At 43.1% G+C, this 19,866-nt stretch overlaps 1 protein-coding gene across 3 annotated transcripts in view; it reads right to left on the bottom strand.

The window, feature by feature from the left end:
* Window positions 1-18,595, bottom strand: part of DGKG (diacylglycerol kinase, gamma 90kDa) — a 154,428-nt gene extending 135,833 nt beyond the window's left edge. For all 3 annotated transcript variants that reach the window (XM_012640413.1, XM_012640420.1, XM_012640425.1), the window contains exons 1-2: window positions 18,529-18,595; window positions 5,661-5,737 (exon numbers count right to left, since the gene is read on the bottom strand). In XM_012640413.1, the coding sequence (XP_012495867.1) occupies window positions 5,661-5,737; window positions 18,529-18,595 (144 nt within the window). The remainder of the gene's footprint in view (window positions 1-5,660; window positions 5,738-18,528) is intronic.
* Between the last annotated feature and the right edge of the window lie 1,271 nt (window positions 18,596-19,866).

Raw genomic sequence — 19,866 nt, 5'->3', positions numbered from 1 at the left:
AAGTACTGTTTTAAAGTGTAGTTTTGAGTTCCAAAATTTCCTTTGGTTAGCATCATATGAAAATTATGGGAATAAAATATTTCTGAAAAGCAGACTGATGCAATAAAAAGAAAGTTTAGTTAAACAAACTAACATAATGCTATAAAAAACCAAAGCCAAAAGATTATCAAACAAGATGAGTACAAGACCTGGGAGACCACATGGGCTGGTTTCAGATCGACCACATTTCCCCCCTTTTTGAACCTCGCTTTCTTCTTTAGTAAATTGTGAGTGCTGGACTAGAAGATCTCAAGTTCTAAACTTCTATTAACCTTCTCCTTAAACCAGCTCCTCTTCCTGACTCTACAATTTCTGTTAATACCAATGACACCATTATATTCCCACCATGCTAGATTCAGCTTAAAACTCTCAGTCATCTGATACCAGTTCTTGTCCCTTCCTCTGTGACCTCCGTCATATCTGGACCTTTTCTATGTCCATTGCCCCTGCCGCCACCTCCCAAGTTCCTGGTTCCAGATTTCTGTGTTTTGCAGCTCACCTGGACCATTGCAATACTTCTCCCAGGCTTCCCTGTCCCTGCCCCCCCCTCACTCCATCTGTTGGTCCTCTCACCCAACTTATCTTTGCCATGATCTTCCCAAAACTCTAATAAGGTTGGTTCCCTATTCAAAACTTTCCATGGCTTCTAATTGCCATGGGACAGCTGAGATCAGTTGATGTACTACTGTGCTCCTATACTATATATACATTATAAAATGTATGAAAAAAATTAGCAAATGGAAATTAGATGAGAAAAAAAAGAATGTAAATAGAAGGTCTAATATGTGGTGTTCCTACAGTCCAATGGACCATCCTCTCTGAGACCTTTGGATTCACAACCTCTCTAGTTACCCTCCAACCTAGATTTGTGGCTACTTCAAGCTCTAAGACAATTCTGGTATTTTCTCCTATTATTCCCTATGTGCACCTACATACTCTGTTCACGCTAATCCGTGTTCTTTCATAACAGAACCTCCATGTACTTCACTCTGCATGAACTGCTTCCTTCTCGACCTGTTAACATTTCCAGCCATGCTTTAAGGCCCAACACAGATGCCACCTCTTTCAGGAAGCCTGATAGAGATCTCTCGTACCTGAATTTCTATACTTTGCATCTTGGCTCCTATTTTGTGATACTAGCATCTGCTGCTTTGTATTAATACCTTAGTTCCTCTACTAGATCCGCTGTTCCTAGAAGGTAGTGAGAATGTCTTATTTCATCTTTGTATCCCCTATACCACCTACAACAGTGTTTCTTGGTAGGTATTTGAATGGATGATGGGTTCCTAACTGGAACACCTCAGGAATGGCCTGGTGGTTGGCCCCTGGCTGTCATTGATTATTATGGGGTCTGTTTAGTTAAAAAAAAAACAAAACAAACAAACAAACAAACAAAATATATATATATATATATATACACTGAGCCTCCTAAGTACAAGGCAGAGTGTGGGCACGGATGGAGAACACACCAATGAATTAGACATGGGTCCATTCCTTCAAGAGACTCAAGAGGTAAAGGTATTGAAATATTAATAATCATAATATGTAGTCATTAACAGGAGTGCCATAGGAAAAGAATTGACAAACCGTTATGACAATTTAGAAAGTAATGACGATGACATTCATGCCCAACTATGCGTGTCCCTATGCTGGAGAAAAGGATGGCATAGAATAAACCCAGAAACTACAGCATTCAAATCAGAAGATCCTCAGAGGGGATCGAGTCTCCTTATGCCATCGAGGCTCAGGAGATTCAGTGATTTAGCCCAGCGAGGTAGCAGCAGAGTAAAACCAGAAGTCAGACCTTCTGACCCCTAATCCAGTACTCCTGCTACTATATCTGTCCTAGGTTCCAGAGCCAGTGCAGTGCTCCCTGCCACTCCTTCCAAGCCCAAGTTCAACAAATGTGACTCTGTGTGACATCTGGGTTACAGGAAGTTCTTTACGAGCACGGGCCAGGACCAGAGTAGCTGCTTAGTAAATGCGTGATGGGTGACTGGGTAGGGAGTGGCTGGGCATCACATCCAAACCACCAGGAGGCACGTTGGCGATTCTCTGAGCCCTAGAGTAACATCACAGGCAGCCTTGTCGTCCAGGCCAAAGGAACCCTGTTGTCCCCCAGCAGCTTTCATGCACGAATTAGCTGGGCAATTGTTGCTGCTGCAACCTGCTTAAAGAGAGTGTGTCAATTCTCACACAGGTCAAGAAGGGAGGAGAACCAGGTGGAGATTGTACCATGCGTCAGGAACTTTAATGCTCAAGACGGCAGTGTGAAGGGGGACTGTTATGGTCATTTCTGGGAAAAACAAATTCTGATGACATAAATCACTTGCTCAAGGTCATAAAGCATGTGCCAGAGCTGGGATCTGTGCTCAGGTGTATCTGAGTCCAGGCTCACAGCATCGCCAAGCCACCTGTGTCTTCTGCTCTGCTGGGTTTTGCTTGGGCTGCCTCCCACTGCTCTTTTCTCCAGAGAATCTCTTGGTGGTGTCGGGGAAGAGCATGTTTGCCATGACCAGATGCAGTCACCCTACTCTGTAAACTTTTATTTCCATCCTAGCTTTTCTAGCAATCTGCCTTTTCCCACAGCGAACTTGTTTCTCGTTGAGACATTTTAGCAGCAGTAAGCCATCAAGCTCAAGAGAAATTAAACCCTGTTTCCCCATCCCTATACCATGACATTACATCTACTAGAAGTCAGCTGCACTGTGTGAGAGAACAGAATCAGAGTGACAGAGCTCCCCTGGGACACAGCAGTGTTAGGCGCACAAAAAGTGGGGGCCAGCCCTTACAGAGGCGAGGGCGGCTGCATGCTTCTAACATCTGAGTTGCTCCCTGCTTCTGAAAGCTGCTGTGGCTGTCACACCAGCAGTGGCCCTCACCAAATTGTTCCCCTCCCACTCATCAGCCCCAGGGCAGACAGGCCGATTAGCAGCCCCCCGCCAGGTTTTTGTTCCCATGTTTTTGGAGCTGGAGGTGGCAGGTGTGGGGCAGTGAGTTCTTTGCTGGCTCTGCCATCTTCTCTGCATGCCTTCTCCTCAGGAATGTTCTTTGAAACAGTGCATTCTCAACCTACCCCTATTCCAACAAACTCCCTCCGCCTTCATTCTCTCAGTGATTGGTGCATTTTATCCAAAGCCCCTCTCAGGTATACCTTGACGGCACAAGCTCTGTTGATTCATTTACAGTATCCAGCAGAGAAGGCATTGACTGAGGTTTGTTGAATGGATGATGACAATGTGCATAAGTAAGTGGCCAGCCTCTCCTTACATTAGTCCTGCTGGTCAGTCACTTTTCTGCAATTAGCCCTCATAAAAGGACCCCAGAGCATGGAAAAGGGAGTTGAGTATAACACATTCTGGGGAAAAGGAACAGAAGAGGAGTAATAATGGGCACCATTTTTAAAGTACCCTGTAGAGTGTTAGACACTTTGCAAAAGTTCTCCCACAAACTTCAAGGTTTTTATTTTTTTGTTATCTTCAGTTCACAGATGAGGAAAGTGAGGGTCAAAGAGGTGAAATATTATTCAAGGCCCCATTGCTGGGTGATGACAGACCATGTGACTCCAAGGTCATGAACTTGACCCTGCCAGTAGGAAGTATGTCCTGTGTTTCTTCATCTTTATACCTTCTACAGTGCCCAGAACAGTGCCTAGATGCCCAAGCAATGTTAGATAAGTTGAATTTGAAAGTGGGGGAGGTCTTGCATCCATTTATTTATTTAGCAAATATTTATAGAATGTCTGCAATAAGTCAGATACTCTTCTCAGCATTGGAGACACAACAGTGAACAAAAATATTCTAGTAGGAGAGCCAGACAATTAATTAAGTAAATTATATAGTGTGAGAGCTGGTGAGAAGTGCTAAGGAGGAAATAAAGAGAGTGGGGGATAGCAAGTGTCAGGGGATAGGGAAAAGGGCTTCAAGGTTTGATAAAGAAGGTGACAATCACTGAGAAGGTGATTTGAACACAGACTTGAAGGAGGTGAGAGAATGAACAATGTGGGTATGCTGGGGAGGAACATTCCAAGAAGAGGCAACAGCAGGTGCAATGGTGTTGAAGTTACAGTGACATTGGCTTCTTTGACAGCATCAAGAAGGCTAATATGACTGGAAAGGAATGAGGAGGGTAGAGCAGCAAGAGATGACATCAGAAAGCAGGGGAGGTGCAGATTATAATGACCTTGACTTTCACTCTGAGTAGGGGGTGGGGGGAACCACAGGAGACTGTCAAGTGGGGTAGTGACAAGCTCTAACATAAGTTTTAACAGATTGCTCAGGATATGTGTGAGGAATAGACTTAAAGGGCAAGGGCAGAAGCAAGGAGCTCAGTTAGGAAACTCTTGAAATAATCTGGGCAAAATATGGTGATGACTCAGGCCAGGATGGTAACAGTGCAGGTGGTGAGATGTGGCTAGATTTTGGATATATTTTGAAGGTAGAAGTGATAGAATTTGGCGATGAATTGGATATAGGTTATGAGAGAAAGGGAAAAGTCAATGATGACTCCATAATTTTTGGTTGAATGACTTGAAGAGTTGTCATTTACTGAAATGGGGAAGACTGCTGGAAAAATAGGTTTTACAGGGGAAGATCAAGGACATCAGTTTAACTCATGCAAAGCTTGAGATGCCTATTTGATTTTTAAGTGGAAATGCAAAGTAGAGGGGAAAGAGGAAAACCAGGAGAGTTTAGTGTCTTGAAACCAAGTGAAGAAAACGAAGAAGGATTTGACCAACCACATCCCCAATGGCGTTGAGCAAAATGGCTATCAGGTTCAGCCACATGAAGGTGCTTGGCTGTCTTGACTAGTGGTTTTAGTGGAGGAGTGGGAGTTACACACTGATTGAAGGGTTTTCAAGAGAGTATGAAGAAGAGAACTTGGAGGCACCGAGTCTTTTGCACAGCTTTGCTATAAAGGACAGGAGAGAAATGAGGTGGTAGCTGGAAGGGGATGTGGAGTCAGGAGAACATTTTTTAATATAGGAGAAATAACAGTATGTTTATATGTTGATGGGAAAAATCTAATATATAAAGGAGAGCTTATGTGAAAGAGATAGAGAGAGAAAGAGGGAGGAGGAGGGAGGGAAAGAGAGAGGCAGAGGGAGTTGTGTTGCTGAAGCAATGCCTATCAATAAGCCAAAAGAGGATGCACAAGTGAAGGAGTTGGACCAGACAAGAGCATGGAGAGTTCATCCTTAGTTACAGAAGAAAAAGTACAGGCAGGTGGGCACATGGAGTGAGGGAGCTTGTAGAAGATCTTTTCTGATTGTTTCTATTTTCTCAGTGAAGTAGAAAATACACACTTGACCAGAAAAAAAAAAAAAGCAAACAAAACAAAACAAAAAAAGTAGAACACACAATTGTTAATTGAGAATGAGGAGGGGAGGAGGAGTGCGAACTATAATCAGAGAAGTAGTAGTCCTCTAGGACGGTGGGAGGGGCGAGTGGACTTGGGAAATGTATAATGCCAGGTAACACTAATGGATCACTTGAGACTTAGGAAAAACATGTTAAGGAGCAAGTTCTTCTAGGCAAGCTAAATCTCCAAGAGGAAAACATATTTGGGAAGGCTGGAACACAGGGTTTTTTCTTAAAAGTTTGAAATGGAAATGTTCTTACCTCATGTGGATCATATTGTTTGAGGCTACCACCCTCATTAAATTCAGTCAAGACATCCTTTATCTTCTTTGAGGAGTCTGGAAAGACACAATTCACATGTGAAACACTGGTGAACAGCTAATGGGAGATGGGCCAAATAAATTCTCCCTGTCTAACTGTGATTATGATGGAGCAGTCCCTCACTCCCAGGACCATCTGGAAAAATGTCACCTTTATCTGCCCTTCTGCCCGCTCACTTCTTCTTCTTCTTCTTTTTTTTAAGTCTGTTCTTTCTCCTGCTATCTGAACTGTCTTTCTAAAATACAAATCTGATCAGATCACATACTTGCTCAAAACCATTTGATGGCATTCCGTTTTCCTAGAACAAAGCCTAATCCCCTTACATGGGATACAAGCCCTTGGTGATTGGACCTAGCCTATTCCTTATTTCCCCATTCACTCCGCATTTCAGCCATATCACATCATATCTCTAGACATTCCTGAATACATTGTGTGTTCTTTCATGGCAATTCTTTTCTGTCTTGCAAACTTCACTCAGTCTTCAATATCCAGCTCAAATGTCAACTCCTTTGTAAAGTCTTTCTTTGTACCAGTCAAGGTTAAGCATTCCCTGCTCTGGCTCCCATGTGGCTTGTACATGACTCTGTAGTAGCTCTTGTCCTATAGTGTTACTTATCTATCTTGCTCATCTCCTGCACTAGTTTTACCTTGAGAGCTGTAATTAGGTGGTGAGTCTTTGTATATCACACCAAGGTTTGACATGTAACCAGAACTCAGAAAAACAATATATAGATGGATGTATAAACATCTAAATGGAAATTTTAAAACATTAAAAAATTGTTAATTATATAGGATGGGCGGGCATTAAGCCCTACAAGGCTCTGTCCTTGGTGCTGAAACATTATTGTACAACAGGGCAAGGTGGTTTCTTTTAATTCTGGGATCCTGACTACTCTGCCCCCCTTTTCTTGATTTTTATTTTCTATCTCAATAGGGGAAATTGAGCTATTCTCTCTGACACCTAAAACATGACCTCAATTATGTTTCATAATTAGCATGGTTGATTTTATGTTCCTATGGTATTTCTAACATATTTTTAGCAGCCGATACTTTTTCTTCTGGAAGCTAAGCCCTCCCCACCCCTCATGATTTTCTCAATGTTCCCAATAAGTTACATTTATATTGGAAGAGGATAAAGAAAGACTCAGAGGATTCATGAAGCATGGTGGTTTAGAAAATTCTACTTTCCATAGGAAATAATACAGAAACCAGTGGAGACCATATTGGCTGCTTCCTTTTGGAGTTTTATAAGGAAATTGGGAGTCAAGAAAAGGGGCTAAATAATTGTCATTAGAAACATATCATGAGTGCACCCTGTGTGGTTATCAGTACTGTAGACATCAAAGCAAACCAGGGTTTCTATGACCTGTGCTCTCCCTGTCTCTCAGGATTGTGGATAATTAAGTGCTTCCCAAGCTCCATTATTGCTGCTATTTAAACATCTGAGCAAAGGACAATGTCATTAAAAGCTCACACAGTGTTCCTTGTTGTTCAGGCTCTTTGTACAGAGGGTTAAGCTCTCTCAGGCCTCGGTAAAGTAGATGTACTCATGGGCTGGGCTGTTCTCCATGGCTTTGCTGACTTGGATTAAATCAAGCAGAAGTTATAATCATTTCAGGATTGAGACATATTGAAATGCCACAGTAAAATGCTGCTGTTGTCTAAAAACGGAATTTTCTTTCTGAAATCCAAAACAGATGTTCAAAAACTAATAGCTCAGTAAGATCCAAGCGGCAGATGCTGTCAATTTGGACTGCTTCCATTCAGTGCAGAAAACACTATGGAGGGTAAGACACTGCAAGATACATACAAAAGTTAATGAACTAGTGGGAAAGATGATTAGAATAATTTTGGTTATAATAGTTACCCCTCATTGGGGGCCTTCCCCTGCATATTCTCACCTCTACCAATCCATGCAAATTTGGTAATATTTTCTTCAGTTTACAGATGAAGACACTAAAATTCAGAAAAATTAATTGACTTGCCCAAGAGCCAGGGTTTTTACTCAAGTCTAGTCTGGATCAAAAGTCTATATTCTTTTCCCTTACATATTATTCATTACTGCTTCCCAAACATTTGCAAAGACAAGTAAAAGTGTAATTAATGCTGCAGCAATAATATGAAGCCGTATGAAACACCAAGTGGGGAAGTAAAATTAGGATGAAAGTGGGGTTGGGATGGGGACTGAGGATGTCCTATGAAGGAGGTAGCATTTGAGCTGAGGCATAAAGAATGGGTAAGGTTTTCAAAGGCAGACATGAGTAGAAAGGGTATTCTCAGAAGAGACAGAGTGGACAAAGATGAAGGGATAGGCACCACAGAACATTTAGGATAAGTTAGAACCACAGAGTAGTATGGGGACATACTTTTGGGGGTCTTGAATGCTGAGATAAGGACACTGATTTGAAATGGCTAAAGATTTTTTGAATGGTGAAATAACATAACCAGATTTCTATTTTCTAAAGACCACTCAGGAAACAGAATGGAAGAGTTTAGAATTAGGCCAGAGCTCAGTTATTGTCACACATATATTCAAATTAATCTATAAGCAGTTTAATTATTTAGAAAAAAATTCTACACTTTAGAGTCTATTTTAATGGAAACTTTTTGGCTCAGCCAAAGTGGCCAAATTAAAAAAATGCAAATTTGGGAACATGGGTACCCCTAGTGTGACTTCTACAAGAAGAGTGTAAAGTCAGCATTTTGATTGAGAAACAAGGGAGTGATTTCAATTGAATTTATACTATTTTTTTTGAGACAGGGTCTTATTCTGTTGCTCAGGCTAGAGTGTAGTGGCATCATCACAGCTCACAGCAACCTCAAGCTCCTGGGCTCAAGAGATCCTCCTGTCCCAGCCTCCCAAGTAGCTGAGACTACAGGTGCACGCAACCATGCCCAGCTAATTTTTCTATTTGTTTTGTAGAGATGGGGTCTCAGTTTTTCCCAGGCTGGTCTTGAACTCCTGACCTCAAGCAATCCTCCTGCCTTGGCCTCCAAAAGAGCCAGGATTATAGGCGTGAACAACCATGCCTGGCTTAATTTATACTCTTTTTTGATGTTATTGTTGCATTTTGGATATTCCACAGTTCACGCTAGCAGAAATCCTTTGGTTCTAAAGTCCCATTGCTCTATTTCCAAAATCCTGCTTTATATTCAAATGTGTGATATAGATATTTATGTATGCATACATTTTCATCGTACGTTCGCATAAAAAGAGATTTTAAAAAGGAAAAATAGAAAAGACATTTATTTTAAGATATCTGATTAATAGCCCAAAATTAAATGAAAAAAATATAATCCAAGAGATTTTTAACTAGTTTTCTGTGAAGTATATTACTCATCATACATTTATTTCACTTTGCTTTATGGGCTTTTATAGGCTCATGGCATCAAAACCTTTTTTAAAAAGGGAAACAACCTAATTCTCAAATTTGGGACACATTACTTTCTCCTTGGATGTCCTTTGATACTTTATGACAGTTTTCTTCTCAACAGATTTCTGGGCTGGGTTTTTTTTTTTCTCCCATGAGGACTAAGTGGGTATTATGCATGACTAATCTGCTTTGGCAATCACTGTTCCATTTTGTTTCCTCTTAAGACAGATAAAAACACTGAAGGACTTCTTTGGAGTATTCCCTGATCTTATTTCAGGTGTCATCTGTGGACCCAACAGCATAACCTCAGTAGAAAACTCCTTTGCCAAAGCGTTTATCATAATACCACCACCAGATGCAGAGGACACCACGTTCCATTTCTGAATATACAAAATAAGGTCATGCCCACAGTTCTTTGTAACAACTGTCATTTTGTTGAGTGCTTATTTTATGCTAGGCACTGTTCTAGTCACCTTATATAGTTTATTTCAATCTCCAAAACTACCCCCAATGTAACAATTATCTCTATTTTAGAGAAGAGGAAATAATTATCCCTATTTTAGAGAAGAGGAAACTGAAGTTTATGGAATTTAAGTGATTCTTTGAATGGTACACAACCAGTGAATGAGTCACTCTTATTTTTAACATATGTAAATAATGTGATAACAGCAACTGGATTTATTGGATATCCAAACACTCGTAAGTCAGAAGATAAGACCCTTCCTCTAAGACACTGGCTCTCAAACCTGTCTGCATGTTGGAATTACCTGGGGAGCCCTATACACACTGAAACCCAGGCCTTACCCCAGACAAATTAAGTCAGCATCTCTTGGGGAACCCAGGAAACAGCATATTTTAAAGCTTCCTAAGGATTCAAATGTAAAGCCAAGGTTGAGAACTGCTATTCTATGATGTGATTTTATTATTGTAAGTGAAGACTGTATTAAGAAGTGGCTGAACTTGTTGGATGATTATAGCCAAAGGAAAAAAAAGTGCTTATAATGTTGCTAAATCTAAAATTGCTGTGCTTGGCAGACATTCTTCATTGTTTAAGTGAACAATACCAAAGAACTCTAACCCACAGGCCAGCTGCCTGGCAAGGTAGGGCTATATGTTTTGCATTAACCCAGATTGGTAGGACTCTCAGCATTCAGTTCTACCCTAAGCCAGGTGTTTAGAAGGCTCTTCTCTGTGATTAAGGTTGCTAGTGGTAACAACTGCCCTAGGAAGTTTTCAGTCCAAGATTGTCTCTTTATACTTCATGTGGCAAGAACTCTGAGACCTAAAACCAAACACTTGCTCCTAGTATTTGAGAAAATTCAAAACCTTCTTAAGAGGAAAAAAATTTTTTTTCACCTTTGTTACCATGTTGGTGTGGGACAGGGGTGCCCTCTATCTGAACAAGCAGCCAAATCAGAGACTTCAGTAAACTTTACCAGGACCCAAAGTTGATGGTCTGTCTTGTAGGTAAGAACACTGAGTAGTTGAACGCTGCATCATCAAACAGTTAAACTTTGAAATAAGTATGAATCAACATTTTCAAAAGTAAATCTTAAAACCCATATATGAGAGTGAAATTCTAAGGTGCATCATAACTCTCCATTCCTCAAAGTTGTCTAGGAGCTTCTCAAACTGCAATGTTCATGTAAATCACAGGGGATGTGGTAAATGCAGATTCGGGAGGTCTGGGCCAAGGCCTGAGATTCTGTATTTTGAATAAGATCCTAGATGACACCAATCACGCAGGTCCACGGATCTCACTTGTGATGAGTAGGCCTGAAGCAACATCCTGTAAGTCTGTGGCTGACTGCTAAGGCTCGCCTGCCACAACTTAGAAAAGACCACGATGCTGAGGCTGGAGAAAAAAATTCCACAGACTGCAAAAGCCGTAAGTGACTCTCAACCTGGGCTGGTGGTGGTGGTGGTAGTGGGGGAGACACAGGGAGGAGGGGAAGGGGAAGTTGGCACACTAGAAAAAAACAGAATCTAGATTTTTCTTCTTCTGATGAAAACTGGGATATATGAATAAATATTCTAACTACTCCAGGGAGTCAAGAACATGAGATGTACAAAAACAAGAGCAGGGTTCCTTGAGGGTCCTGGAAGATGAAGGATGATGTCAAAACAGAGGGGCCAGGGCCAGCAGCACTGCATCACAAGGCCCACCTCTTTCGCCAGGAGTCAGGCCCCAGAGCAGGATGTGGGAAGCGCATGTGAGAGGCCCAGCTTCCTAAGCATTGACGCATTTGTCACACACACATTCTCCCAGCTGAACTTCTTCTCCTGTTCACTGTTTATCCCTAGCATGAGCCCACTGCCTGGCATAAAATAGATATTCAATGAAGATGTATTGAATAAATGAGGGCTAGAAAAGGGATTGGGCTGGTCATACTTGTCCCATGTGTCCTATATTCCCAAAGGCATAGGGAGACAAGGTAGACCAGTGGTTCTCAACCATGGCTGCATATTGGAATTACCTGGAGAGCTATAAAAAGATACTAATGCCTGGGTCCCATGCCTATAGATGGTGCTAAAAAGGTCCGGGAGGTGTAGGCAGGGCGTTGGAAGTGTTCAAAGCCTTCCATGTGATTATGCGGCCAAGGCTGAGGACCACTGACCTGTGGAAGTGATGGCCCTGCCACAGATGTTACATATAAAATAAGAGGGAAAGACTTTACATTGAAGCAGAGGGAATTTTGGCTGATATAAGAAAACCCTTTTTAGGATACTAAAATTTCCTGCCATTATAAATGATCTGAATGACTGGTATGGCTTATTTGTGTAAAATTTATACTGTTTATACTAAAATTTATACTGTTAGCAAAATTTTCCACTTTTTCTCCACATAGTTTGGACTCATCAGTCACATTTCAAGTAAAGGTGAAGGAATGGGTCAGACGACTTGTACCATCTTGCAACTAAAAGTGTGGCCCTGGACGAGCAGCATCAGCACCCCTTGGGAGCCCAGTAGAAATGTGGAATCTCAGCACTCCCCCAGACCTACTGATTCAGAACCTGCATTTTAACAAGCTCTCCGGGACATTCATGTGTACATTACACTTCGAGAGCCACTGTTCCATAGAAATTTCTACCTGTCTGTGGATTCTGTGACTCCTTTTGGGTACGTCCTCGCCATCACTAAGGGAAAAGAAGACCAGTTGTGCTAAAACAGATGTGGGTGAGAAGTAGTCGTGATTATCCCTCCAAGATAGAAGCAACTAGATATGACCCTTTATGGGCCCAGGACTGCACAAACACTTGATTAGGTCTCAGTCTAATGGCCAATATAAATGGCAAGGTTTCAATGACGCTTACTTAGAGCCTTCCATTGTTCTACAAATCAGCCCTAAATATTTTCTCTGACTCTGAAAGCTTTGAATTTTGAACCATACCTATATCTTAAAGTCAGAAAATTTGCCATGATCTGATTCTAATGAAATATGTTTCCTAATAGCGCAATTTACTGATTCATTCTTTTTAAATGTACTTTAAAACTCTGCTCTATTACATTTAATTGCTCTCTCTCTCTCTCTCTCTCTCTCCACACACACACACACACACACACACACACACACATATATATATTTAACCAATGTATGGTTAAATATAGTACCAGGGGTACTTTTATTTAATTTGTTGGAACTGAGTCAAAACGAATTGGATTTGCACTGGAATTGAGACACTTTGGTTCTATTCCTATTTTATCATTGACCTTCTATGTGACCTTGGACAAGTCACAGAACTCTTCTGGACACAGTGTTCTCATTTGTAAAGGGTGTTACAAATGGAAGTGATGATGGTTAAGATCTCTCCTAGCTTTAAAAATTCTATACAGTCTAGCCAGGGTGACAGAGTAAGACTCTGTCTCAAAAAAAAAAAATTCTACGTAGTCTAAGTGACTACTGGCTGCTGTAGGAAATGTTTGGTTTAATTTCTTTGAGAATTAAAAGTTAAATTGTTGCTTCATCAGTTGTTTCTCCTTTTTCCCCCTCTCTGAATAAATTAACAGTTTCTGTGCTTGATAAATCATGGGACTTTTAAGGAGTTAACAACAATGAAACAGGCAAAAACTCCCCTCCCCAGCAATTATCATAATTGTTAGGAGAGGAGGTTTAGGAGGGGGCATCCCCACATGCACAAACCCTCTGGAGTAGGATAGAAACCTGTTTGAACATAGAAACCAAGTATTTGAAGGGCTAATGAAGGTCATTTAACCAACCAGACAACTAATGCTCTTATCTCCCCTATAGTGTCTCAGCCAACTCTCTGTCTAGACAGTTAAGGGGAAGGAAACTCAGTCACTTCTAAGTGAATTCTGTTCCATCGTGGACAGGTTTGACCATCAGGAATTAATGTATTCCACACTTCAAAGTCTTCCTATAATTTTCTCCCATTAGTCCTAGGGCTACCTCTTGAAGCTATTCAAAATTAACTTAACACCTCTTCTCCACAACAGCAGTCAGCTATTTGAATACAACACGCTCTCCCTCACTTTTCCCTTCCTTTCCCTAGTAAATATGCACAACATCTTCATTTCTCCATAATCAGCCTGTGGGGCCCCGCACTCACCATGCCAGCGGCATTTCGCAAACAAATTCCAGGTTGTCTCTATCCATTGTAAACTGTTGTACCCAGAAATAAATTCAGTTCTCTGGAGAGGTCTGATCAGGGTAGGCTAGAATATGAATATCAGTTTGCCTAACTAGACACTATGAATCTATTAATATATCCTAAGACTGCAATCACTGGTTTGGTTAAATGAAATAGTGCAAATGTATTCAAAAGAAATCCAATCTCTGCAACCACTAACAACCATGCTTCAAAAGCATATTGACGGACATGGGAATGCCTCATCATGTGCTGTGTGCCCGTCAGTCTCCGAAGATGGCCACCATCCATTCTTTCCCTCCCTGTGTGGGCCACTCCTCTATGAGATGTGGAGTCCATTCCTCCACCCCGCTGAATGCGAGCTGGGCCTGTGTCTGCTTTGACCACTGGACCGTGAAGGGAGTTCTGTTCTAGAATTTCAGCCCAGGCATTGAAAGACCTGGCGGCTGCTGCTTTTATGCTCTTGGAGTCCTGAGCCTGGATGTCCAGGCTACCCTGCTGAAAATGAGGGCCACACGGAGAGCTCCTGAAGATAAGAGAGTGCTGAGGAACGAGGTTCCACGGAGGAACACTGAGAAACCACCACATAAGTGAATAAACCATGTGTGACTCTCTACTCCTGAATTGTTTGAGGCCTCCCACCTGAAGCCCAGGCACTGTGGAGCAGACTGGCCACGGCTGCTGGATCCTGTCCAGGTTCCTGGCCCATAGAATCATGGGAAAAACAAAACGGTGCTTGTTTTAACTCACGGTTTTGAAGATGTTTTGATGCAGCAGTAGATAATTCAAACATATTGCTAGGGTGAAGAAAACAGCATACAAAATGGTATAGTGTGTGTATTCCCAGGTTTATTTTACATATGTATGGATGTGTCTGTGTGTGTATATGTATGTTTTGATATTTATATTTATACTTACAATTATATGCAAACATGCTAGTACTGGTTATCATGGGGAAATAGGATCATGGGTAGACTAAATTTTATCTTTTTGTTTTTCAAAATTGTTACTTTGTTTTTTTAATAATAAAAATTTCTTAATATCACATTAATTTTTTTGATATGTGCTTTACACTGTTGATTCACATTAAGCTTACTGTTAACTACGTGTGTCTGTGTGTGTGTATATATGATGTACGTATACATATAAAATAAACATACATATCTCCAAGAGTGTTTTAAGATGACTCCCCCATGCCCATAGAAGGCCACCAGAGAGGGTGCAGGCTTTATGCTATATAAATGGAAAACATCACGAGCCTCTCCTGCCTGGTAACCCCACTGGAGAAAGTTCTCAGTTCTCAGGCTGTACACTTCATTATTTTGCTATTGTAAAGCTCCTGTTTATGTGGTTACGGAGAGTGGTTGCTATGGCAATGCAATCCGACTGAATACCAGAATGCGTCTAAAATTGGTGGAAGTGACTTTTTCAGGGTTTTCTCCAAAGATTAATCATTTTCTAAGAATTGTACCTTTTTTTCCTCTCCTGTTAGAACAGTGGTAGCAGAGAGCTTTGTCCAGTCCTGGGATATGGACAACATGAGGAAGTTGTCAGAGAAGGACAAAGACGATGGCTGAAGAAAAGGCCCAAACCAAAAAGAACCCCTTCCTACTAAATGCTCTAGCTTCTTTTCATCTGTGCTTGCTCAACTGCTTTGCCACATTTGGACCTCCTCCTGCCTTAGCTCGCTCCATCCAGACCCTCTTTTACCTAGTCGCCTTCCTGGTTCTCCTTTCCATGTCTTCTTCTGGCTCTCTTCTTCCTGGACCCCTGGCTGAGGCACACCCTGGGCCCATTCTCCATCTTTTCCTTTTCTCCCCTAACATTCTTGCTCTTGGAAGTGCTTTCATTCTTCTTCTTTTTTTCTCTCCTTGCTGTCTCCACACACGATTCCCAAGTCAGAGCCATAGCCTGACCCCTCGTTCCCACTCACATCCCATCACGCACCCTCCTGGGGCCTACATGACATGTCACTTAGAGAGCAGGATCCTCCATGATGGGGTCCCACTTACCTCTCTGGTTCTTTCCCCAATTCTCCCCACACCAGCACCAACATGTGATCTAGGCTCCCAGCCTGTGAGCTGCTGTCCTCACCTCCCTGTCGTTGCCTGAGCCACTTCCTCTGCCTAGAATGCCCTTCCCCCTCCCTCCTCCTCATGTTCCTTCAGTCTGGAAACGACCCTTGCACCAGGAAGACCCCACTAGGCTGGGCTGGACATCCTTCCCCCATGCTGCACACGCCTGAGCCCCTGCTACCCTGTGACATCCTGGTTTGAGTCCTGTCTGTCTCCTGCGAGGCTGTGAGCTTTTGAGGGCAGGAACTGTGTCTCGTTCATTGCTGGTTCCCTGCAGCCTGGCACATATGAAAGCATGTATGGACATGTCGTCAACATCTCAAAATCAACATTCCCAAACTGTCCCCACCAGCCCTACATCCTAATGTTGCCGTTTTCTACAGAGCCAGTTTGTGTGAGGTATCTTTCTTTTTTCTATAAGTTTTGATAATATTTCCGCAATTTTCCACAAATTAGTATTTGTTCGTTGTCACACTCACCATCTTATCTTTGTTCCTCAGCTCAGACTAGATTTTATCCAAAGGATCCTGCCTGAATCCCTGACCCAGTAGCTACCTGATCCGAGCCACCCTGCCCACAGCCTCCAGATTCGTGGCTCTAAATGCTGCCCACACCTTGACATGCAGATCCCAAGGCCTCCTCTGCTCTCCCCATCCCTCCTTACGTCCTCCTCCCCATCCTCTGCTCCTGCCCTCTGCCTAGCCTAGAAGCTCGGCTTACCACCCCTGCACATGCTCTCCCTTGCTTCCACTGTTCCCTCTCCCATCTACTGCCCACATCTTCAACTTCTTTCCTCCATAGAGTTCACCTAGCTAAATCCCATTATGGGTTCAATTGTGTTCCTCTCCCCCTGATTCATATGTTTTACATCCTCACTCCTACTAATTCCAGATGTAACCTTATTTGGGTTGTTGCAGGTGTAGTTAGTTAAGATGAGGTCATACTGGAGGAGGGTAGGTCCAATCCGATAAGACTGTGTCCTTATAACACGGGGAAATCTGGACACAGAGACAGGCACACCAGGAGAATACGGCCAGCCACAAGCCCAGGAGATGGGCCTGGAACAGATTCTTTCCTCACAGCTCTCGGAAGGAAATAACCCCTGCTGACTACTTGATTTTGCACTTCTAATCTCCAGAACTTTGAGACAATAAATTTGTTCTTCAATCCACCCACGCGGTGGTACTTTGCTTGCAGCCTAGCAAAGTAAAACACACCCTCCTGCACCAGTTTCCTTTGGTTTCCAATTCCCTTCTCATTTACTGGCTTCGTGTGGTTTAGCCAGCTCCACCGGAGCTGCTGGCCGCCTTGCAGCCATTCCCTGCTGGTGTCGCAGTGCACTGCTGACTCTCAGCGAGAGTCTGGCTCCTTGAGGGTAGGCCCCTTCTTTCTGCTTCTTTTCATCCCTGACAGGGCCTGGTACTTTGCTGACCTACAGAGCAGGCTGGATTAAATTGAATTTACCCCGGAGAGTGATTCCTTGCTCCTCGTCAATATATTAGAATTGCTCTAAACCCACTGTGGCCAGACAAGAGACCATAGGCCCCAGGGCACCAGGAGGGACACTGGCCAATAACCCTGTGGAGCTCCTATGGACCTTGGGAGCATATGGAGGCACGGGGGCCTTAGGCCTGGAAGGGACTACAGGGAGAGAGCACCTAGTCCAACCCTCTTGCTGTACGGAAGAGGACGCTGAGGCTCAGGGGCGTAAGGGCTGTCACATCACAGAGAGCAGGGGCACAGCTGGCACTTGAGCAGGATGCCCTGACTCCTCGACCAGTGCTGGGACAAGGGCTGCTGCCCTGTGGGAAGCAGGGAGGGGTTGCCAAAGTGCACCTAGAGGGGCACCTGTCCTGGCACTGTAGGGCAGGTCAGCACGCTCCAGGCCTAGTGATTTACAGAAGTACCAGCACAATGGACAGGAAGGAAGAGGCCATTGAGCCAGGGCTGGGGCAGAGGCGAAGGGCTCTGTAGAAAGTTGGCACCACACGTGGGCCTCTGTGTGTGCAGAGTGCAGTGTTCTGCCACAGCCTGAGCAGATTCCTGTCACCCGTCAGTGTGAGGAGTGGCCTGAGGGGCACAGCTGTGTGTCTGCGTGTGAATGTGGACCTCACCACCACCACGTCTGGCACTGAAATGGTTCCTGGCCCAACTAATGGGAAACCCAGAGCCCCAAGCAAAAGCCTAGGCCTTTCCAGAATGAGGTGCAGAAACACATGTTGGGATTCATTATCTTACTGAAAGCAGGCTTTTGAAAAATAAATACACTCTTCCAAATGCAAGAGTATATTAAAGAAAATGATTGGGTAACATTGTAACCATGCAGCCTTTAGCCCTTCAAGATTATAGTCTAAAGAGGTCTTAATGACCTGAGAAAATACTTATGATATTATGTTATGTGGAAAATGCAGGCTTAAGAAAAGGTATATACAGAGTGAACTTAACCATGTAAAGCAATATGCACAGGAGGGGAGCGTTCCAAAATGTTCATGGAGTGTATTGGTGATTTCTAACTTACTCTGTTTGCTTCCATGTAATTCCAAATTTCTATGGTGAGCATGTATTATTTATAGAGCCTAGAGATACTTGTGTTTTTATCTTTTAACATTCTGTGTTTATAAGGAAATATAAGTTGCCAGGCCCGACCACATTCTCTGTGGCTTCGCAACGATAATACCACTCTGCTCTCCAGAAATGACCTCTCCAGCAAAGAAGAAATCCCATCCCAGATCTGTCAATCTATTTACTCACATTCTGAATATTTCTGGAGCTGGTCAAATTCTTCCGGGGTGAGGGCGACCCACAGTTCTTCACTCATCTTTAAACCGGGTACGTGTGCCTGGAGGCCAGGGATGGAGCGGTGTCACCAGGGGAGAGCTGTGGCCCAGCCCAGGGCTTGGCTTTTGCATGTGCGTAATGGATAAGCCCTTCAGGAGGCTTCTCGGAGGACTCAATGTCTATGGCAGCAGTGGACACCTCTCAGCAGATGAGAAAAGACCTCTGCTATTTCTCAGGCAACATCCTCCTGTCTGTAGTCAAGGCGAATTCAGAAATCCTGGCTTTTCCTAGGTAGAAGCAGAAAAGACATTGTAAATGAGAATGTTAAAACAAAAACAAACTCCGAATGTTTTTTGCTGGACAGGGGACAATGTTTCAATGGTTCGTAAGAGAGGGATCTCCCCCCAGGGAGGTCTGAAGAGCACATGGAGAACAGACCAGCATGAGTCAGTCAGTTGCCTGGCTGGAGGTGGGAGCCGAGTGGCAAACTGTGGCCTGTATGAACAGATGGGCCCCTCCTAAACTCTGGGAAGTGTTAAATGTCTCACATGTGAGGTGCTATTAGGGCTACCTAGGGGCATCCTCGTGGCTTGAAAATGCCTTAGGCTGTTGGATGCTTCATGAGTAATTACAGGGACAGTAGCCTGTGTGGGGTGATTTGAAAGGTGAGCCATTCTCCCTTCCATTAATTTCTAAATTCCACCGCGATAGCTGCTTACCTGCCTCTGGTGAGCCACTTTGGAGGTTCAAATACTCCCAAGGCTGGGTAACATCTAGTGACTGAAGCAGCTCTCCGGCTCTCAGAGCCATAAAAAGGAGGTGACAGGGAGGGGAAGGGGACGGGTTCAGGGAAACACTTAGCGTCTTTCCCTTTGAGCCTCTCCTAGCTCGGAGTATTTCATACCCTTGGTCGTTAAATCAGTTTTGTGGGTTGTGAAATTAATGTCATGGGTCAGGATCAGCATTTAAAAATATGAACTAGAACAAAATAAAATGGATTGGAGTTGAAAATATTAGAGTGCATCTAGCTGCCATAGTTAGGGTAAGTATTACGTCATGAGACTTTTCTTTCAGTTATACATATATACGAATACTGATCACCCTGTGAAGTGTATTTCTTATTCTGGGTTGAGGTTAAAAAATGGCTGGGAAGCCATCAGCCTAATAGCAGGAGAAATAAAGACCAATCAAAACACAGGCTCCAATGTTACCAAAGCGCAATTCCAGTTTCACTAAAACGGGATCCACCCTGGGGACTGACTTTAAGGCAAGTGTGGGGAGCCCAGAGCACATGGCAATGCTGGGTAAGAT

This window comes from Propithecus coquereli, unplaced genomic scaffold, assembly GCF_000956105.1.
Source record: "Propithecus coquereli isolate 6110/MARCELLA unplaced genomic scaffold, Pcoq_1.0 Scaffold10, whole genome shotgun sequence".
NCBI lineage: Eukaryota > Metazoa > Chordata > Mammalia > Primates > Indriidae > Propithecus > Propithecus coquereli.
This window is presented reverse-complemented; position numbering and strand designations above follow the sequence as displayed.